Here is a 21,075-nt window from a genome sequence, read left to right on the forward strand (position 1 = left end):
GGGCACCCTGTGCCAGTGCCCGTGCCCTCAGCATAGGGAAGAGCTTCTGCCTAAGAGCTCATCTACCGTCTTTCAGGGTATCACACCTACCCTCATCTACCCTCTTCCAGCTTAAAGCCATTCCCTCTTGTCCTATCATTACATGCTCATGTAAAAAATCCCTATCCAGATTTCTTTTCAGCTTGTTTATGCACTGGAAGCTGCTCAAAGTGGTCCCCAGAGCCTTCTCTTCTCCAGGCTGAACAAATACAATTCTCTCAGACTTGGTTCCACAGAAGAGGTGCTCCAGCCCTCGGAGCATCTTCATGGACCTCATATTCCAGGTGGGGTCTCATGAGAGCAGAGTAGAGAGGGAGAATCACCACCATTGACCATGCTCCTTTCAGTGCAGGCCAGGACATGCATGGTTTCTGGGGTGTAAGCACACACTGCCCACTCATGTCGAGCTTTTCATCGACCAACACCCCCCAAGTCCTTCTCCTCAGGGCTGCTCCCAATCCAGACTCCACCCAGCCTGTACTTGTGCTTGGGAATGTCCTCCCTCACCAAAGTTCAGAAGCTTGCATTTGACCTTGCTGAACTTCATGAGGTTTGCACAAGGCAACCTCTCAAGCCTGTCCAGGTTCCTCTGCATTCCTTCCCTCCAGTGTATGGATCACACCACACAGCTTGGTATTGCTGGTAAACTTGATGTGGATGCATCGATCCTACTGTCCTTGTCACCAACAAAGGTGCTGAACAGTGCTGGTCCCAGTACCAACACCTGAGGACCACCACTCATCACTGGCCACCAAGACAGGAGACAAAGTCTGAAGCTTTAGAAATCCACCTCCAGCATTCAATTAACTTCAGTGACAAATAAACATCACTTCAGGAGAATCATTTAAGCAGAAAATTATTCCTTTCAAACTCTGAAACTCTTCATTACATTATTTATTGACTCCAGGCAAAAGAGGAAATAAATACTGGCTGAAAAGTAAATCCAAGATAGCTTTGCTTTAGCATAAAGATATTAATTACACTGATAATATCAAACTTTCCTGGGTAGTGGCTATCAGTTTCCTCCAGTGAAGAATACTGTGTTGTTAAAACTCGCTGAATTGCACAATCAGTGTTGCCTCTGTAATTTCAGTTCATCTCCATTAAGGAAAACAAGAGACAGAAAGCAAGAATGAAAGGAAAATAAACCTCAATAATTTGTTCTAAAGACAGTTAATGCCTTCTTATTGCTACCTGCATGAGCAATTCCTCTCTGCCACAAAGACATTAGGTCACTACAAGACAGAAGGAGGTCATTCAAACAGCAGTGATTGGGAGAGGGAATGTTTAGGAAGCATTCCATTAGGAAGCAGCAGCCATTGCTAACTGTTGAAAAGTGCTGGGCCAGACATATCTTCTTCATACAATGTCTGCTAATTTTGTTCTCTGGGGTACAGAGAAACCTAAAAATTAACTTTGAAAGGACATTTTAGAATTACATAGTTTTAATGATATGAATGATTTAGCTCCTCTAAGCCTTTTTAATAATAGTACATTCAAAACTAAGGAATCAGATGAAAATCACCCTAAAAACCAAAAAGAAGCATATTTCTGCCTTAACTTTCCGATTATATGGACTATATGATAAGACATTATTGCATCAATTATGCAGTATTACAGCAAAACAAGCCAGGAAGCTCAAATGCAGAGCGTTGCTCTTTACTGTGTCAAAGGTACCCTCAAGTTAAATGTTACAGAGTATTTCAGAAGAGCTGGGCTGGGATAGACCAAAATCCTTCCAAGTCGTTGTCTTGTGGCCCAAAAGAGATACTTAGGGATAAGTGTAAGAACATACATGCTAAATATTAAAACACTGATTGAAAAGACTGCAGGATCTTTTACAACTGGAAATGTTACAAGAACATCACTGGAGATAAATACTGCTTTTTGAATTTCGCATGTAAACTTAAAATGTGGTTCGTTAAATAGAATGGAAAACAGGTTCAGGTTATTATACACAACAGGAGTTCAGCTTTTCCATTTTTCCTTATTCTCTGTCTCCTTAAGACAAACCTGTATACTAAACCAGCAAAACAACATACTGCCCATGTGATGCCACCAGAGTTATTCAATGCTGCAACTGAATACTGTGTTTAAGAAAAGGAAAATAAAAAACCCCAAGAATTTTGTAATTGCCCCTGTAGCCCAATTATATTCATAAATCATACTGTAGTCACTGTTTTATATTAAGCCTTTTAATATAAGTATTTTAAACTTATCAAACTACACAAATACTTGTTTCAAGTTCATTCCTATTTGAAAATGCAGGCACAGTCTGGAGTAACACAGGGATTAGGAAGGAAAGCAACGTGCTGAAGATGAAACATGTCTAAGGTGTCTTCACCTATCTGCTTTGTCGTGGGAGTTTATGTGATACTCCACCATGATTTCCTAACATAAAGAAACTGTTTATGTCAAACAAAGTGGGATATTTTTTCAAGCCAGTTAAAGGATCATGTCTTGACTTGCCTGAAATGTACCACACCTGACTGCTAACAGGTAAAGCAAAGAGTGGCTTTGCATCTTGCAGTCTCTATGAAACACCTTTTGTAGTTCCTTGAGGTATATTTAGCTGCTTGTCATGCATACAGGCTAAGCGCACAATAAACGTAAACAGACTTTAAAAAGCAAGTTGCCATTCTATCAGTCACCTAATAATCCTTTCTCCCCTATCCCTTCCCCTCTCCCTCAAGTCCCCATTTAACTGGCTTCAGGGAAAGTTAAAGGACCCAAAGCACGCTACTGGCTCACTTCCTCACCCAACACCTATTTCATTACCTTCCCAACTAGGCAGAAAGACAAGAGCCGAGGCCAGCCAGGTGATAGACATCAGAACACAGGAATATCAGGTTACCCTCTCCCTATGAGTGCCAGATGTAACAGACAATAAATCTGAATTTCCTTTATCACTCGTAGCAGGCACTTCTAGTCTATACTAGTCACAAGCTGCAAGAATCTTATCCTGTTGCTAACCCCTGAGAATTTGCTGCTATTAATTCAAGCACACCACCCCAAAGCTGCGGGAAGGAGAAAACATAAACTCTCAAAGCTCTTGCCAACTTGGCACAAAACCAGAATTTCCTTCCTGAGCCCAAAAAAGGGAAAAGTCGAAATTGTAAGAAGACAGAAATCTCTCCTCCCTGCTATGCAGTCAGGAAGGGAAGGCATAATAAGCATCATGAGAAATGAACAATCCAAGCAAGTTAAAAAAGAGTCAAGACCAGAGTCAGCCCTGAATCTGTGCAGGCTGCTGCTGCAGACAGCCCTTCCTGCACTTCTTCACTCATGCCAGTGCTCCAGCTGGAACGGGTACACAGTGAGCTGCATGAGAAGAACAGATCTAGGCTCAATTAATTTTCCTTTTGCTAGCTTTTTTGAAAACCCATAAAAACTCCCCCATTCATTTATCACACTGAGCTGTGCTATGCTCAACTGCAGGGCAAGGCAGGTGAAGGAGCAGGCAGGGAACCTCTTCAGTCAGCACTGCCAGGGGATAAAGCCCTCCAGACAACAGGCTCAGATTTAATTCCTCCTGGCTGCCTAAGCAAGGAGAAAGTCTGAAGAAAAGGAGAAATGCAGTGACCATGCCCACTTGTACACTGCATATACTGACAGGCCCTCTAACCCAGCTCATGCTGAGCTCTTCCACCTTCTGCTAGCCAACCAACATCCTATGCTGTTCAGTGTGTTATTCCTATTGCAAAGTTTTGGGGTACAATGATGAATGTATAATAAATAATAATAATGTAGAAAAGAGTAATAAGAAAAATGCTTACAACAGGGGTTACAAATGCTGATATTAAAAAAAAACAAAAAACACAACAAAACAAAAAACAACAACAAAACCCTAAAAAAAACCAAAAAGCATATGATGCCCCTGCAGGAAATAACTTTACCCAAATGCAAGAGACACTAGGCACACAACTCTCGTCTGAAGGCAACATTCAAATGCATAAAAGAAGAAAGCTCCTCTCAATATTTCATCATGGTACAAGATGTAGCTCAAAGCAATGCTTCAGATTTCCCCAATTCTGCAGGACAATCTTGCCCTGGAGCAAGCTACATCATTCATCCATAGCCACACCTTCCTTCCCCCCCCACCAGAAACAACGCACCACCGCAGGGAAAACAAAGCTGCCTGCACTCCTACACTGTACACACTGTACTTGTATTAGTGCTCTGTGGAACAGGAGATAGCAATTAGATCCTTCTAAATAACGATTCAGTTATTGATTACCTACACCACTGACTGACAGATAAATGAAACTACCTTCTGACTATGCAACAGTTCCCAATAATTAAGATAGCCAGCAACAATTTAATCGCTATAATTGTATAATAGAGGAGAAGTATGTTTTCCTTTTTCCTTTTTGTTTAGGTTTTAAACAAAACAGCTCAGCTTCTTAGTGTGCACCTGCCACTTTACAGACAGTAACTTCCACACCCAAGGGGGCAGGAATCAAATTACCCATATTTCCAAGTTAGTAAATTATGTTTAACTTTCCTCATAGGTGAGCTTAAAGAGAGAGTGTGCATGGAGAGAAAAAAAATCCTGGTGAAGTAGCGTTCTCATAAAGATATGCTTGAACAGCAACTTCAGTACATGCACTTCAAAACGTAGTAAGGTCACCCTGCAATGAAAGTGAAGTTTCATCTGCTTTGCCAAGAATTTTCTTTCTGTGGTCCTGCAGTTTGAATAGATCAGGCAAGGGTTTAGAAACCAGTTTAACGAGACTCTATAAAATAAATAAGCAAATGTGAGTAAGTGCATCTTGCTGAAATAAGGATAGGGAAAACATACTGACAAAATACAAGTGTTATTAGAAATACTCTCAGCTGATTATTTCTAGTAAGTGGTCTCTTTTTTCTTTTTCCCCTCAAAAGCAGAGCAGTAAGGTCAGAAAGGGGAAGGACTGCTACTGATTTACAGCAATCTACATTTGTAACTTCAATATGCTGATAATTTCAGCACCTAACAACAGAATATTCATGAGAATGAAGAGAAGAAACAGCTATTACTGAATATGGAGACAGGTATTTCTTTTAAAACCATCATAAATTTTACTAAAAAAATACTATTTTATGGAGTTCAAGGTGATTTTTCACGAGTCAAAAGTGAAACGTATATGTCCCTTAACTACCAAAACCACAGAAAACAATGTCTTTCCATTACATGATGACACAACTTTGCCTTGTCCCTACTGTACCACAGTCTGAACACGTTGTGGGGCAGGACCCAGTTTAAGTAACACACTACTTGGGTATTTTGATACTCAAGTGAGCCTTCCGCCAAGACACAGCAACATGTGCCAAAGGCCATGACATGAAGCAGGAAGCCATGAAGCAGCTCACTGTCTAACACAGCAACTTCCAGTCACCACCAGCGTGCTTTCTCTACCACAATTACTGCTTGCATTTCGAGTCTGAGCATAGCAACCATCCCTGTATGCTCCAAGTTCTGCACAACCTGTGCTCCTTCAGCCAGGCAAACAGCAGCATTAAAGACAGTGAATGAAGGGTAAATCCTTTGCAATTTCTAGCACCAAGACAAAGCAAACAGTTCAGGATCGCAGTCACTCATTATGTTCTCTTAAGGAGGTGGTATCTTCCTTTCACATAAACAATTTCTTACTTTTCTCTAAGAATCTAATAGTTTGCATTCGTCTATAGGCAGACGATTTTGCTGTGTAATTCAGCTCACAATGGATATTATGTACTTTGCTTCAAGATGCTGAGTTCTGCATTTTTTCAGGGTAGCAACAATTCGCTTGTGGCTAGAAGTATGACTCTTCTTTAAGTAAAACAGTGACACACCTAAGGCTAGATTTAAAAAAAGGCTGTATGTAATTATGGGCTTGCTGACACAATAGGTGAAACTGTGTGTCATCCTTTATTTGAATATTTTTTTTCCACCGTTTCTCTTTGGAGTGGCAATTCTGCCTTCAAGAGTTGATTATATTTAGAAAAGCTATGGCCAACAGAACTATAAAGATTTTTAAGTAAAGCCTTAGTATTGCATGAATACTTGTAAAAATACCGTTCAGCTTTGTTAGAAAACTAAGCATATACAAACCACACCACCTTACAATTGCTCATATGCAATTTTCAGCTTCCCCCTTGCTGTCCACCCCGTGTTTCTCTCTGCTCCACCAACTTATTCCAAACAACTGAAGTTGTCATAGCTGGCACAGCCACAGCGGTACAGGTTATTACTGCCATAGGGAGCAGTTTGCAACTATTTTCACTTGACATTTTCCTAAAAAGAAAAGAACAGTTTGCTTCCAGAACAGTCTGAAAACTAAAAGACAGGAGCTTCTTCAGAAACACAACCTCCTTCACACCTGTCCATGAGTTCCCACTCTCAGCTCTGTGACATTAAAGAAAACACCACAAACCCTGAAAAATCAGACTGGTGAGACTGCACCTAACGTATGGACAACAACATTGTTCTGCACCATGGTAGGGTGAAAGGAGAAATATACTGCTCAAAGCATCATGACCAGAAGAAAAATCCTGATAAACAGATCAGGATTCTGATAAATAGAAGGCTAACACACTTGCACTTAGGCTTTTTTAAGTTTCACAAGGAACAAGCTTAAGAATTTCTTACAATATATAATTTACCATGAACTCAGCTAGAAGGGAATTACATGTGACTCTTTAAAATAAAATATTTAATAACTTACTATGGCAAGTATCACTTTTTCTAGCATGCTTAACTGAAGCAGGTCTATTCTGCAGCACTGTATTCTCTTTCTGAAAGTCATCCAGCAACAGTGGATGGCATCATGTTCTAGCACAGCCTGCTGTTACAGTACTCTTCTCCTTTAGTATTTATGCTACTGTAGATGAAACATCATTAAAACATGAAACTGCTTTAGCAGAGACACAAGGCTAAGATGTCTTAGAACATTTCTGTCTGCTCCCTTTGGAGAAAAGACATGACAGCTTAAGACAAAAAGAAGAAAAACAGCATTTGGCCTCAAGAAATTTGACAGCAGGTTTTTAGACAGAAAGATTTTATCAAGGTCTCAAAAAACCCCAGAAGCAAGCACCACACAGATAAGAGACGTTGTTGTGTGACCCTGCGTTAAAGGACCAGCACTGGAAAGTGAAGATACAAGGATGAAGAACAGCAGAGACCAGAAACGGCACAGTGTACAGACTGTAAAGCTTACAGTCTGCCCCCAAAAACATTTTAAATAGTTTTTAGAGAAGAAAAAGGCACATATTCTTTGGGAATCTGCTAAGTAAGTAATTCTGCATTCCCAAACAAGGCTTTTTGGATGAGACTGAAACAGTTCTGTCAGCAGTCTGGAAGCAGGGGAGCCCCTAGAAATTGAGTCAGACATCAGATACCCAGGACCACAAATCACTGTACAGTCCAAGTTTTGGGTTTGTTTTTTTTTTTTCTTTAAAGATAATACTAAATGACTACTGATCAAACCCCTCCAGCGGAGACAAAGAATCCTGAGTTGCTGCTATCAATGGTTGTACTAAAAGACTGCCAAGAAACTGTTAGAAGCTACCTCTTTGTGTTTACAGTGCAATTGACCCATTAAAGACACCTTGAAATGTCAGCCAGTGTGCTGCCAAGAAAATGACTAAATGCTAAAGAGAGAATCTCACAAGAAATAGGAAGAAAAGCACAAGATGAAAGAAAAAAGGTAAACACAGTTTGGATCTGCAAAAATGTCATCTCGTATTAAGGGAAAAGCTGCACCAAGTTCTAGTTCACTCTTGGAGTATCACAGACCCTGATTTGGAAATCTTTGGAAAATCTTACTTTCTAAAGTCTTTTGTAACAGAAACCACAGATTGAAAGAGAAGTACATGCATGCGCTTCTATTCAACTGTAAGCAGAGTTTAGCACGCTGGTCATTCAGGACTGAGGTACTCTATAAAAATAGAGGATATCAAAAGAGGAAAAAACCCCTCGTATTTCTGAATTGAAATGTCTTATTAGTGATAATAAAATCTCTGTGAAGGTATTGCCCCTCAAATTAATGTTTCACTTTTGTATCACTAACTTTAAATGTCATAAATAGAGCATTAGACTCCTAGATATTAACTTCTAGAAGCTACAGAATGAGACTATTCATGTCTAATTCCTTCCTAATTTTGAACAGATTTTAAACATTAACTCAGTTTCCTGTTGCCACAACTTACCTTGAAATCTGATTAATAAATGGTATGAGTTCTGCAGGATCATAAGCACGAGCGAAGGCCCAGCACACATAGCAGGCAGCATCTCTCACATTGGAGCCCACGCTGCATGCCCCCCGCTTCTCATCATATGTCAGCGCTCTCAAAATGACAGGAACAACTGTGAAATTAAAGGAAATGGACAAAAGCAGCAATTAGGACCATACAGTGAACCAAAAAAAAGAGGTAAAGAGCATTCAGAGAACAGAGGGCGGAGTTGTGTGTTCTGACAGGAAAGAAAGCATGGCTCGTAATACACACTCATTTTGAAGTTGATTAGAAAGAAGAGTTGCTTTTTAATACACTATTTGATTTCTTTGTCAGCAGCAGTTTATTTTTTCATTTCCTTCACATATAATTCAATGAAGATTAAAGTATGTGAGTTACATAAGTAATACTGATAGCATTTATTATCATATTGATACAATAGCCAACTTGCCCAAGGCAGCTCTTAGAAACGCACATATCAAGCACTGTTTCCTGATTTAATGGACAACCTGAGCAATCCTGAATTGAGTACATTTTAGCCAATAAAGGCCTAAAAGCCAGAGACCTCAGAACATATGTCTCTGTGCACAGGTAGTTGAGGGAGCACCAGAGGGAAAGCACTTGCGGAGTGTAAGCCTGGTCTGAGCACTGGAACCATACAATACTGGTGAAGTGGGGAAAAAAAGTGAATGCAGTGTAGTAAAACAGAAGTAAAGGCAAATTAAAACCCCAGGATTTTATCAGAAAGGCCTTGTAACACAAGTAGTGTTATCACAAGGAAGTGACAAAAATAAACTTGGGAAAACAAGTAGATTAAGATTTTCACTTTCATGCTTATATCCTCATCAAAACTGCCAAAGTCAATAATGCTTTTCTACAGATGAAAGAGCTTTCAAAAACTTAAAGAATTCTCTTACACAGCTCTAGTAACATACTGCTGCAGTTTGAGAAATACTACAAGTCTGCAAGGCTCCCCAGAGGGATTTCTTCTGGTATCTGCAAATCCAGATACATAATTTGAATACATCTCTCTAGATGGTATGTCTTTAATAAATGAATAATGTCTGTAGAAACAACAGCCTCTAGAAAAAAAGAAACAATTTCTTGATTTTCTTTCTTGTATCAAATTCATCAAATGCACCTTTTTTTCCCTAGAAAATACTTGTCAAAAGGTGATCCCATTGAACAAGAAATGGGATCACTGAACTGTGTATCATTAGCAAACTGTACCTGATATACCTGAGTGGATATAATCACAAAACAATTAAAACTTCAATGTACAATTCATCACTGCATGCCTGCTGCTTTAAACAAAGAGATATGCACCACAACTGGAGCAGGGAAGTGTCAAAATGCCATTTAAATTTATTTTAACCTAAAGAAAATAAAGCAGTCTTTATTGGGATGGACAAGATAAGACTTTAAGGAGCACAAGCACTACATGGGAAAAAAAAGGCAATTCCCATTCAGGAGAAATGATACAGCAAGGGTGGATGGATGGGGTTTTGGGAACTTCCCAGTTCTGAAAGAAACTGCAATAAAAATCTTCAGAAATGTTGACTAGCCTGTTTTGAGAAATGCTGCATCAACTGATGAGAAAAAAATGGAATTTGCTGGTTCCACAGGAACACTACAACAGACGCCAAAGGCAACTTTGCAAAGCTGCTGCTTTCCTTCAGCACAGGATGAGGACTCCAGCTGTCTTAGCCAGCTGTGAACACACTCATCCCTGGGCACTGAAGGCCAGGGGGAAAAGGATCCACAGGCAGCTCCTCACACTTGTACTATGTGTATGAAAGAAAAAACACACATGATTTTTCAACTCAGGGCATTAATTTCCAAAATGCTAGGGATGACACCAAAGAGCACCTGGATTTTTAGGGTCAGTCTAAAACAGAGATGCTGCTGCCAAGTGTCTGTAATAGCAGACACTAAGATAACGCCAGGAGCAGCAGCACTACTATTCCAAACAACTCAAGCTTTTCTCTCTCTCCCAAAGCAGGCCTTTGGCCTCACACCTCTTTGATGTCCTACTGCTGTGTCTGGGACTCAAAGCACTGGTGCTGCCGGAGAAACAATGCGACTGTGACGTCTGGAGAGCTAGAGGGGATAATGGAAAAGAACGACACAAAAGTGGAGGTTTAGAAGGTGGAAGAAACAGGGAAAACAAAGTGAAGTATGCATCAGTACGGGCCATACCCAACCATAACAACAAGAAGGAAAATGCTGATCTAGGGGTCATCTGCTAAAGTTTTTGTGCTATGACTGGTTGAGTATTTACTGGTGAACTGTGGACTATGGGAAATACTATATAAAATTGCTCCTGGCAAATATTCCTGAGTTTGAAAAATTAAGCCCAGCATTACATTTCCTGTTGGTATTTAAGAGTAATAAAACCCCCAAAGAAAAACTACCAAAAATTCCAAGTTTTGTTTCCTTCTTTACCCTAGAGTTACTCAAACACAATGCAGGTTTTCTTCTGCTATGGCTTCCTGCAGGGTTAGGAGAGCCTGGCTGCAGGAAGCCATGAAGGAGCACTACAGACAAAACCACCTGCAGTGCTAAGTCAGTATCTGCATTTTGTATCTGTTATGCAAGTTCAATTCATTATAATTACCTCTCAAATATTCAGCATGAGCACAGTGTCGTTCTGTGCTGCTCTGCATTATTTTATTTTTCAGATTTGAAAACGGCAAATTCGTGCCTAAAATCTTTATTAAAATAATAAAAAAGAAAAATAAAAACTACCACAAATTTTTTTTTTTTTTTAAAAAAGCTTTAGAAAAGAACCTTCCAGAATAAACTGATTTCAGATGAAGGGCAGAGATTAATTTATTTTTGAATTAATGCACATGCTTTTTACTTAAAAGTAGGAGGATGGGAGATACAACAAGGAGAAGATCTGAACTGTTACTTGAAAAATTACCATTTATTTCACACATCTCTATGAGAAGTTTGCCATTAGAACCAGAGGATAAAGTCCACTCTCAACCAAATTATTAAAACAATATCCACCTGTTTAGGGCTGTGAACGCTCAAGAGAATACAGTCACCTTTACCTGTAGCCTAGAGGTATTAATAAGCACCTGCTGCACCCCTCCCTGCCTTACCTAACAACATAACTGCAGGTTGCAACACAGCTCTTTGCTCAAGCCTCGTGAAAATAAAGAAACTACTTCTGGCTTCAAAGCACTACAAACAGCAGAATTCTTTTTCTCAGACTGGAGCCAGTTCTTTTCCTTTTTGAAACAGAGATCTTCAACAACCAGATGCTCAGCACCTTCCTTGTGATAGACACTACACTGCTAGTTAAGCAAACTTATGGAAGACATCAGACATTAAATCACAGCATCATATTCATAGAATCACAGAATGGGTTGGAAAGGACCTTACGATCACCCAGTTCGAACCACCTGCCATGGGCAGGGACACCTCACACTAAACCATCTCACCCAAGGCTCTGTCCAACCTGGCCTTGAACACTGCCAGGGATGGAGCATTTACCAGCTCTTTGGAAGGGCAATGCCTCATACTCTACCTTTTAAAAAGTGCCTTTAACTGTATTTTACACAAACCTGGACCATACCAGATGCCATCAGCAGCTCTTTGTTATTTAACTTCAGATTGTCATGTTTTTATATTTATTGCAATATTTATCATATAAAACATACAAATACAGCAATTAAGCAACCAAACAAATGTTCCAACAGCAACAAAAACCTGTTCTTTAGCCCTAGGTCGTGTCTCCACAAGAAAATTGCACAATTTCATGTCACCCCAATTTCATTTCAGACAGATTTTCACTGGATCTCAAGTTAATTAAGAATTGTCTACATTTACTTGAAAACTAAAATATCTTGAAATGGATTAAGCTAATGTTACCTGTTTGGTAAGTCTTACAACTGGATATGGACTGTTTAGGCAGAGAAGCCATCTCAATTCACAAGTAATGTACTGCAAATCCTTTCATTTTAGAAATATAAAGAAATAAATACTACGAAAAATGGCCGTGTGCTGCCTCTGAAGGATGTGCTGTACACAGTGGCACTGCAGGAGCAGCTAAGAACATCACAATTAATGAGTTATGGAGCTTACACACAGCTATAGCTATCAATACAAAGAACAGTAATTTTATTCTTCGGGTTTTGCTTCCACAAAACCAACTCGTGGCACAAGTGTCCTTGGGGAGGTTCATCCTCTTTGTGAGCCTCAGGCACACAAAAAAGTGTAAACAGCCGTATCTACAGTATGGCAGCTTCTCCTGTTTTAAATAGCATACTATCACTAGCATTCATATGCTAAAAAAAGAACTTGGGCTTTTCAGTGTAAAGAATTTCAGATTTGAGACCTGGTATTCTAACACAGCACTCCAACCCCTTTTAGGAACTGAAGCAGGTCCTAATCCTAACTTCACTAGGGCTGTTATACTAACACTTAATGTAACAACAGAGATGCAAACAGAGATAATTTCAGGTTAGGCCCATTATCAGAAATAAATATTGGTTGAAATTTCTGCCAAGGATTTATGATTTTATCTCATTTTGATACAAGCTATCTACTTCAGAATTTACTCCTAAAGGACACTTTGATCCAGGGGACACAATCCATGTGCTGCTCTGTCTGTCAAAACATTCCCCATGTTTCTATTAAATGCTCCAAGGTCGCACGCATCCTGTAGGGAAGCGCCTGAACCCTGTCAACAGCTGGCCTCTCATCCCTGCATCCAGGCGTGACCTAGTTAGGAGTTTGCCAGGGAAGAAGGGACCACTCATGCATGCTGAGGAGATACATGAGAACTGAACAGCTGAGGTCTCTGAAGCTGCTATAACTTTCTCACAATTCCTACCCCTGACCCATGGATATAAAGCTGTATATATGCACATCCACAAACCAAAGAAGCATTTTCTAACCCGTGACTATGGAGGGCTGTGTCTGGTTGCAATCTCAGTTCAGTCTCTCACTACGTAATGAATTAAGAGAGTCTTTAATTATAAGATCACGTGGTATTTTTTTTCCATGGACCTATCTCAGTCAGCACACAGGAAAGACCTGCTCTAGGGATGAATCACAGCTGGGCAGCAAAGGAGATCGTTGTCTGCCTCCCTGCTGAGGGAAGAAAATATGTAATGCAAAGACTGGCTTTCAGGCAGCGAGAAGGGATTGTTGGTTAAGTTGGATGTTGCCCTACAGAACTACATTCTAACTACATCTCTGCCAAAGGCTGTTTGATACCAGTCACATCTCTTACAGTGTTTAAAAGAAATGGATGCTGGCTCTCATTTCCCAGGTATCTGCTTCAATAAACTAATGGCAGGTTTGAAAAAGCTGTACAGCACCAAAATTAGTGTGAGCTTTTGAGGATGGCAAAGGGCCAATAAGGAAGCAGACAGATCTGGATTTTGGCCAGCCTATCTCCACATTATTATGTAATGCAGCCATAAAAACCACAAAATCTTGAAGCACCCCTACCTAGCTAACATGGAAAAGCCTGCAGCTGACCTAAGACAGTACTGATCTGTCTTCGCATGAATGCTGAGTGATGAATATTTGAAGGATTCATCTCCCCACTCTCATCCAAGGCCATACTAGAGACCTTCACATAGGTTTACAGCTAAAGGAGCTCTTCCTTTAATTTAACCAGTAGCAAACTGCAGTTTAAGGACATGAAGAAACAGGCACAGAATCCTACTAAACAAACAAATTACTCTGAAGGAGTGTAAAAATTCTGTAACTTATAACACTGCATGTCAGAAAAGAAAAATCACCCAAGAAACCCCAACCTTCAGGCTACGGTTGTGCAATATTGAGATAAACCCTACAGGGAAAAGCCAGAAGCAATTCATTGTCATTTATTCCCTGCTTAGCATTTATACCATCTCCCAGTTGTGCTGGGGGAGGGACCTTTCCTGCTACAGCTTCAGCAATGGCATTTAAGCTGGCTTATACCTGCTGGCTAGTGAAAAAAACCCAACGACCTATCTGCACTGGTTAAATGCTTCCTTGCTAATTTGAAAACTCTTATGGTGACAAACGCATTGTAAGTTCTTAACATCCTATTTTCAAGACCGCGCATCATTTTTAAAGCTTACCCGAGTACTGGAGAACAGGAATTCTGTAACCAGCCTTTCAGGTTTGGGTGTTCTCTGTTTTCTGAGAGTCCACCTAGGACAGGTAGATTGATTTTTTTTTTTTTCATTTCTTCCTGTATCTATGATGAAAAGTACCTGGAATCTTGCCAAAAGCCTCACAATTCAGTACCCCGACAAAAGAGACTAACACATTTCTGAAGCCTGACTTCCTGATGCGTCCTCCTCCAAACTGCAAATCAGTATCAAACAACTGATTCTCGAATATGAAAACACAGAATCCTTAAAACCAAGAGTATATATAAAGAAGTTTAAGAAGTTATATAACAGATTTTGATAAAACTTTTTAAACCTTAGTTCCAGTTGAGCCTCTTGCCAAAAAATGCTTTAAAGCAGAACTGGGATTACTTGGTTTTAGCTTTCTTTTTTTTCTTTTAATAAATGGCCCAGTGAAAAGGAAAAAATGCTCTCTTCATTGTGTGTAGAGTTTTTCAGACTTTGTTTGGGGTTTTTCAAGTATATAAAGCTATATATAAATAACTGGAAGTACTATTCTCTGTATTCTGAGATAAAATACACAGGACTGCAACTATCATAGTAAATAGGCCAGCATTCTCTATCCCAGTTCTGTGGTAGAACAGATGATCTGGTTCTACCACAGAGCACATGTCCACTCTAACCAAATTAATAAGATACTTGCAACAGAAGCTGAGGGAGTTTTCAAACTGCAGACACAGAAGTCACATACAGAATCACAGAATAGTTAGGGTTGGAAAGGACCTTCAGATCATCAAGTTTCAACCCCCCTGCCATGGGCAGGGAGACACCTCACACTAGCTGGAGCATCTGATACTGAGATTAACTGCATCGCTTTGAAACCTTCTGACAGCACAAGAGCCTTCACTTCATACAAACTTTTCACCAAAAATACACTGGGCAATGGGACATTTTTAACATGGAAAAAATATCAACTGAAACAGTTAACCAATATTAACCAATGTTAACCATTCAGCAAAAATAATACACAGAATATTTGCCTAAGCCAGAGTCTTTCTGGACACTCGCTGCATTGTGTCTCACCTGTCTGAAAAGGAAATAAGCATACTCATTTTGTCACTGAATCCTAAAACATCATCACCTGCCAGTTCCCCTCTCAAATCTATCTCAGCCCCCTGACTAACAATACTTAACTGTAGACTTCAATGTCTCCTACTTTCTTCCATTTTTTTTTGTTTCTCCTTTTATTCTTAGAGTAATTTATAAAGAGAAGAAATAAAGCCTGGTTCTTTAAGAGTTGGGTTTTGCCCACTCTCTCTATTTCTACCCTTTCCATTTATTCTGAGTTGTTTTTTTTTTTAAATAAAAATTAAGATTTTGATCACTTTCACTGACCCACCATTATCAGACTTCTGAATTAGCCACTATCTGTGTATCTCACCAGCATTATTGCCTTCGTTTAAATGATGCTTTCATTGTTGCTACAGTTAAAAAAGGAGTGGGATTGCTGGATTGTTTCAGTCTATTCACTGTGAGTGGGTAAGGGTATACAAGAAGGCAGGCAGATCAAAAATAACATCTTTCTGGCTGGAATCCTCCCAAGATAAGCACCAATTCATTGAAAGTGTAACCACATGGTTCTTGCAGTCTTTTTTTCCCTCATTCTCTTCAGAGATGCAAAAGTTTCCAACCTTACTTCAAACGTATCTGTTTTCATGGCAAAAATAGGATCCCACACTGCACAACAAACTAACAAAAAAAAACAAAGAGCAAGTTACCCTTGCCCATGAAACATTAATAGTGCTACCACTGATTTCATTTAAGAGACCTTCTCTGGCTGTAAGCAGAGGCATTTAGCAGACACAGCTGCGACTATTCAGTGGTCAGCAAGCTGTTGAGAGAGTTTAAGCCCAGAACACTTTTAATCTCACCACGGACATATTAAGAACGCCTAGGAAGTTTCATGTTCCTATAGATGACACACCTTATTAGCTAGAAAGTTTATACTATGCTGTCATCAAGAGAAATTTTAATAACGTCCTTTCACAAGCAAACCAGAAATTCAAGTAAACGAGGATTCTCTTGTTTGTTTAGTATTTATCCCCACCCAATTAAATAAAAAAACCCTATAAATAATAGTCTGAAGCCTACAAAACCACAAATACAGCAGAAGACAAAAGATGTGAAATCATACTGAAACCACACTGAAATGTAAGGTTTTGGCCTTAACATATGCTGTAGAGTAAGAAATGTTTTATTTAGGGGCACTGTGATCCCAAATGTAGAAATTCACACACATACATTATCAGATCATAAGATTTTCAATGACTTCTGCCCATTTTGCTGAAGAAAAAGAAATAAAATAATAAATAAAAAATCCCTACATGAAAATTTAGCTGCATCATCCATCCTAACAACTGAAACCCTACGGCTAAATGGAAACGTGTAACTTCCAAATTAAAAACACAACAGTTCAAGAACTGCAGCATTAGTATTTTTAAAATGGAATGGAATAAAGTAAAACATCACATTTCACTTACTGCTTTATATTCCCCACTTTTAAAATGTACTGAAATCGTAGACAACATAATCATACAAAGCTTTATAAAACGTGATATATTTTAAAGAATAAAAGAAAGCTAAAATTATTTTGAGGCTAGGAGTAGTCATTAGACACCTCACTGCTCCCTCTGTGAGAGTGGCCTCACTGCAGCACACCACCAATTATGCCTCAAAGAGCAATGTGCAGGACTGACTTCATATATACTTGAACTGCACATGGCACAATTCAGGTCCTTCTACAGGATTCTATGAGGAAAAATTCATGTAGGTGAGCAAATTGTCTCAGAATCTCTGGTGCAAGTCTTAAAATCAAAGCAGAAAAGGAAAAAACATTCTGCATGAAAAACACTTTGAGAATAGTGACTCTTAAAAGGCAATTATAACCAGAGCATCAAGCAGAAACTGAAGGTACATTTTTGCATCTCTGTTAGAATTACTGGCAATTAAAAGAATGATTATTAACACCCCCTCCATATAAACAGCTCACAGTTTTGCCTACAGTCTCAACTTCTGATGTTACTGACTTCCCCCAAGACATTTCACTGCCCAAGGGGGAGGATGGGAACCAGAAAGAAGATCACCCTAGTTCCAGGCCAAACACTAACAGTACAGGCCACAATAATATCTGAAAACATGATCTGCAGTTGCTATTAACTGCTGAGCTTTTATTCATTTCCCATACAAATAATTTGCTCTTGTAATCATGAATAAGTGGCTGACAAACATCAGCAAGGTAATCTGCCCAGACATATCTCCAAAGTCAGGGACTAGAATCGGTATGAAAACAAAGGTGTATTTCAAAGGTGTTATTTGAAAAGCATTAAGACTAATAACTATTCATATGGGATAGAAGAAAATAATTATGAGAATATTGTACAAGAATCATGTAATGGTTTAGGGCACAGCATGAGTTACAACAATTATGTTCAAATACATTTGCCCCCTTCTGGGAATGGTATGGAATAACCGAGTCCAAACATGCTAATACAGATAGCAAAAGCTGTGGATAATTGCAGTTCAAGTGATCACAAAAAGAAAACAAGGACTTTTGGGAACATTTAGCTCAAAGCCACACATCTAGATACCAAAGATGACAAGGACAGAAGTGAGTATCGCCAGTGACACAATTCTAAGAGGTTTCCTTTTTATGGCAAGCTAAGCTTCACCATGTCTATCAGTGATCAGCTACAGGAGATTATTCACATTTATTTATGATCATTCTTCTTTCTTGGAATAACGACACAGTTCAAGCATCTGTAAGGCATCTCTAGAAAGAGACAAACACTGGTGATGACTGACAGGCAGAGGACACCCTCTGAAAGCTGGTTACAGAGTCCTGACAGCAGCTAAAGCCAAAACAGCCAAACAACTTGGTCACCAGGGCCACTCTTTGCGTTAGAGCAGAACACTCAGAATTATCTGATTAACGGAGGGTTGATAACTGACCACAGCAACACTTGGCACTCTTTCATACACCTAGGGAATGGAATTTTGAAGAGCAATAGGAAAATAAAACTTAGGTAAGCAGCATATCAAGAATAGGTTAGGTTTATCCCATTGATATGTATGGTTTCTGCTAGGGACATTTTGTTTTCAGTACTAAAGCTGAGCCAAAAAAAAACATAAAAACATGAAGAAGGAAGTTTGTAACATTTATAGAATGGCAGGTTTATGCTACAGTAATTAAAGCTATGAAACCCAACTGCAGTGAAACAACATTTATTTAATACTGAATTTTAAACAGAACTCAGAAGGAAGAATGATATTCCACACCAAAGAAGATAGAAAATTAAAGCTTCTGCCCTCCAGAGATACAAAAATAATCATATCTTTAAAAAGGCAACATGAGAGAAAAATATCAATAAATCCAAGTTTTACTGTGTCAATCCCGGTGTTCTGAGTTAATCTGACTTGTGCTCAGACAGACTAAAAAGGGTGCTCCCAACAGATGACTGGGTTCAGTTTATCTAATCCTCCGGATGCAAGTATAATGAGTAACAAAAATACGCGATGAACCACCACCACTGCAATCAGGCTTTATTACTTTTAGAAGCATACACAAACAGGAGCTCTCACATTCCTTTTCTGGGGTCCACCAATGAGTCTTTCTCCCCTGATCTGGATTTTGTTATACTATGCAAGTCCCAAGAAAAGAAGCATTTACATGAGCTGTTCTTTCTTTTCCCAGTTGTACTTTGCCCACAGCTGATTTTGGCTGACCTAACAACAGCAACTTCCAGGAAGTAGCTACATTTCAAACATTCTTTTCCTTGGGTCAAGGCAGCAACTGGACATAATGTCTCCCCTTCACATACCAGACCAGGGAAGGGGGACAGGGAGAAGGCGGATTAACACAAAATCAAAGTTCAGATACTGACTGCCTCTTACCACAGTTCAGTCACCTACATGAAAGGAGTCCTTCAACAGACAGAAACTGCAATTTTCTTTAAAAAAAAAAAAAAAATCTGATCTAATTCAAGGAAACTACCTCCACCCCATCACACGCAACCTGATGGTGCCTTCCTTCAGCTACAGACAACATAAAATGATTGACATTTGCAGAAAAAAACATGAAAACAGTTATGTAGATTGCTATGGCACAGAAAGCTACGGACAGGGAAGAAAGGCTGTTCGCTACTGAGCGAGGACTACTGAATAACATCTTCTATTGAGACAGCAAAGGACCTTTCTCCTTAGGACCTTTCAGAGAATGCAGACATTACAGGATCTTTCTCTGCAGGCAGCATTTTCTGACATCCTACTTTGCCTCAAAACATTTTACAACTAAATGGAAGAATGATGGACTTACACTCTTGCTATTATTTCCTCTAAAGCCAAAGGATTTACAAACAGCTAGACAGTAAGATGACATCTTTTTATGTTTTTTTATGTTTTATGGGGTTTATAACACTGCTAAGGTGTGTTATTGCAACTTAATAAAATAAATAAATAAATACATACATACATAAATATGCAAGCCACCCTTCTACCTTACAATTAGTGATTGCTTGGTGATATGTGAATTAGTGATATGCAGGAAAATGTTTCAGGACTGGAAATAGCATTGCCATAGCAAGAGGAAGGACAGTGGTCTGCGTACCTACATAGGCAAGTACATGTCCATACAAGTCATCCCACCAAATAAAGGCCACATCATTAAGATTATTTTTCAGACACTGCTTTAGAGACTGATTTTGAAACAACTTTCACCCGCTGCCTAAACAGGTTCTGTAGGGACAACATCCCTAATTTTCACTCGGAGACAACACTTCTGCCAACTACAAAATTCATCACACTTCTATATTTAAAAGTTTCATCAATCTGCAGCTGTCTTTATCTACAGAGCTGCAGATTAAACAAGAGGGTTGTCATGTTCATCCAGCTGAACTGAACGGTTCTGAATAGGGATTTTAACTTCTCAGTAGCATTAGAACTAACAGCCAACCCCCCTTTGCTTTTATATACAGCAACAGGAATGGTTTTTAGAGAGAGAACTATCAGAATATTTTCCTTTTAGCAGCCCGTATGCAGAAGGTTATTATTTCACCACACAATTCAGCACTGTCACGAGGCAAATCCACTAAGAAATATGTCACTTATAAATTCTAACTAAAAAGCAACTAAAAGCAAGTATTAGCACTAATCAGTGGATGATCAGTTGCCTTCCTTCTTTCACCACTGAATGTCACAGCTCCTAAGTAAACATGTAGACATGATAATCGATTTCTTAGTGGGGTGACTCCTTCCCAGTTACAGGATCTGTACATTTGACTGTTGATTATAGGCAAGCTTTGGCAGGTTCCTGTGGCAAGCAAGCTTGGAGTTAGTTCAGTCCCGCCTTCAGAAAGGAGACTCATGAAGGACAAAAAGATTTAAATAAAAATGGAGAGGGGGAGGAAGAAAAAGAGCAAGAATATTAAAGCTACAAAGGCATTCAATCAAAAATGTCCGTCTCCAACAAAAAAGAGTTTAAGCATTTTTAAGCTTTGCTACTTCTCTGTACAGTCAATTCTGCTGCTCATGAGCCCCTTCCATGAAAGTGAAATATATCAAAAGCTCAGTATGTTACCTAAGCCATTTTTGACCCCACATTGCAGGCTGCTACTAAGAAGAACAGACACTACAGTTTAGAGTAAAACTTGGTTGTTGGAGGGCACAAAAGCAACAAGAGCTCTCTTCGATAGCTTAGATGCTGAGG

The 21,075-nt window shown here is 39.3% G+C and overlaps 1 protein-coding gene across 3 annotated transcripts in view; it reads right to left on the reverse strand.

Annotated features, from left to right (window-relative positions):
- TBCD (tubulin folding cofactor D) overlaps positions 1 to 21,075 on the reverse strand; it is a 122,486-nt gene that overhangs the window by 60,621 nt on the left and 40,790 nt on the right. For all 3 annotated transcript variants that reach the window (XM_062639750.1, XM_062639752.1, XM_062639751.1), the window contains one exon: positions 8,209 to 8,365. In XM_062639750.1, coding sequence (XP_062495734.1) covers positions 8,209 to 8,365 — 157 coding nt within the window. The remainder of the gene's footprint in view (positions 1 to 8,208; positions 8,366 to 21,075) is intronic.

Source organism: Pezoporus occidentalis, unplaced genomic scaffold (assembly GCF_034315485.1).
Source record: "Pezoporus occidentalis ecotype Australia unplaced genomic scaffold, CSIRO_AGI_Poc_V1 ctg62, whole genome shotgun sequence".
NCBI lineage: Eukaryota > Metazoa > Chordata > Aves > Psittaciformes > Psittacidae > Pezoporus > Pezoporus occidentalis.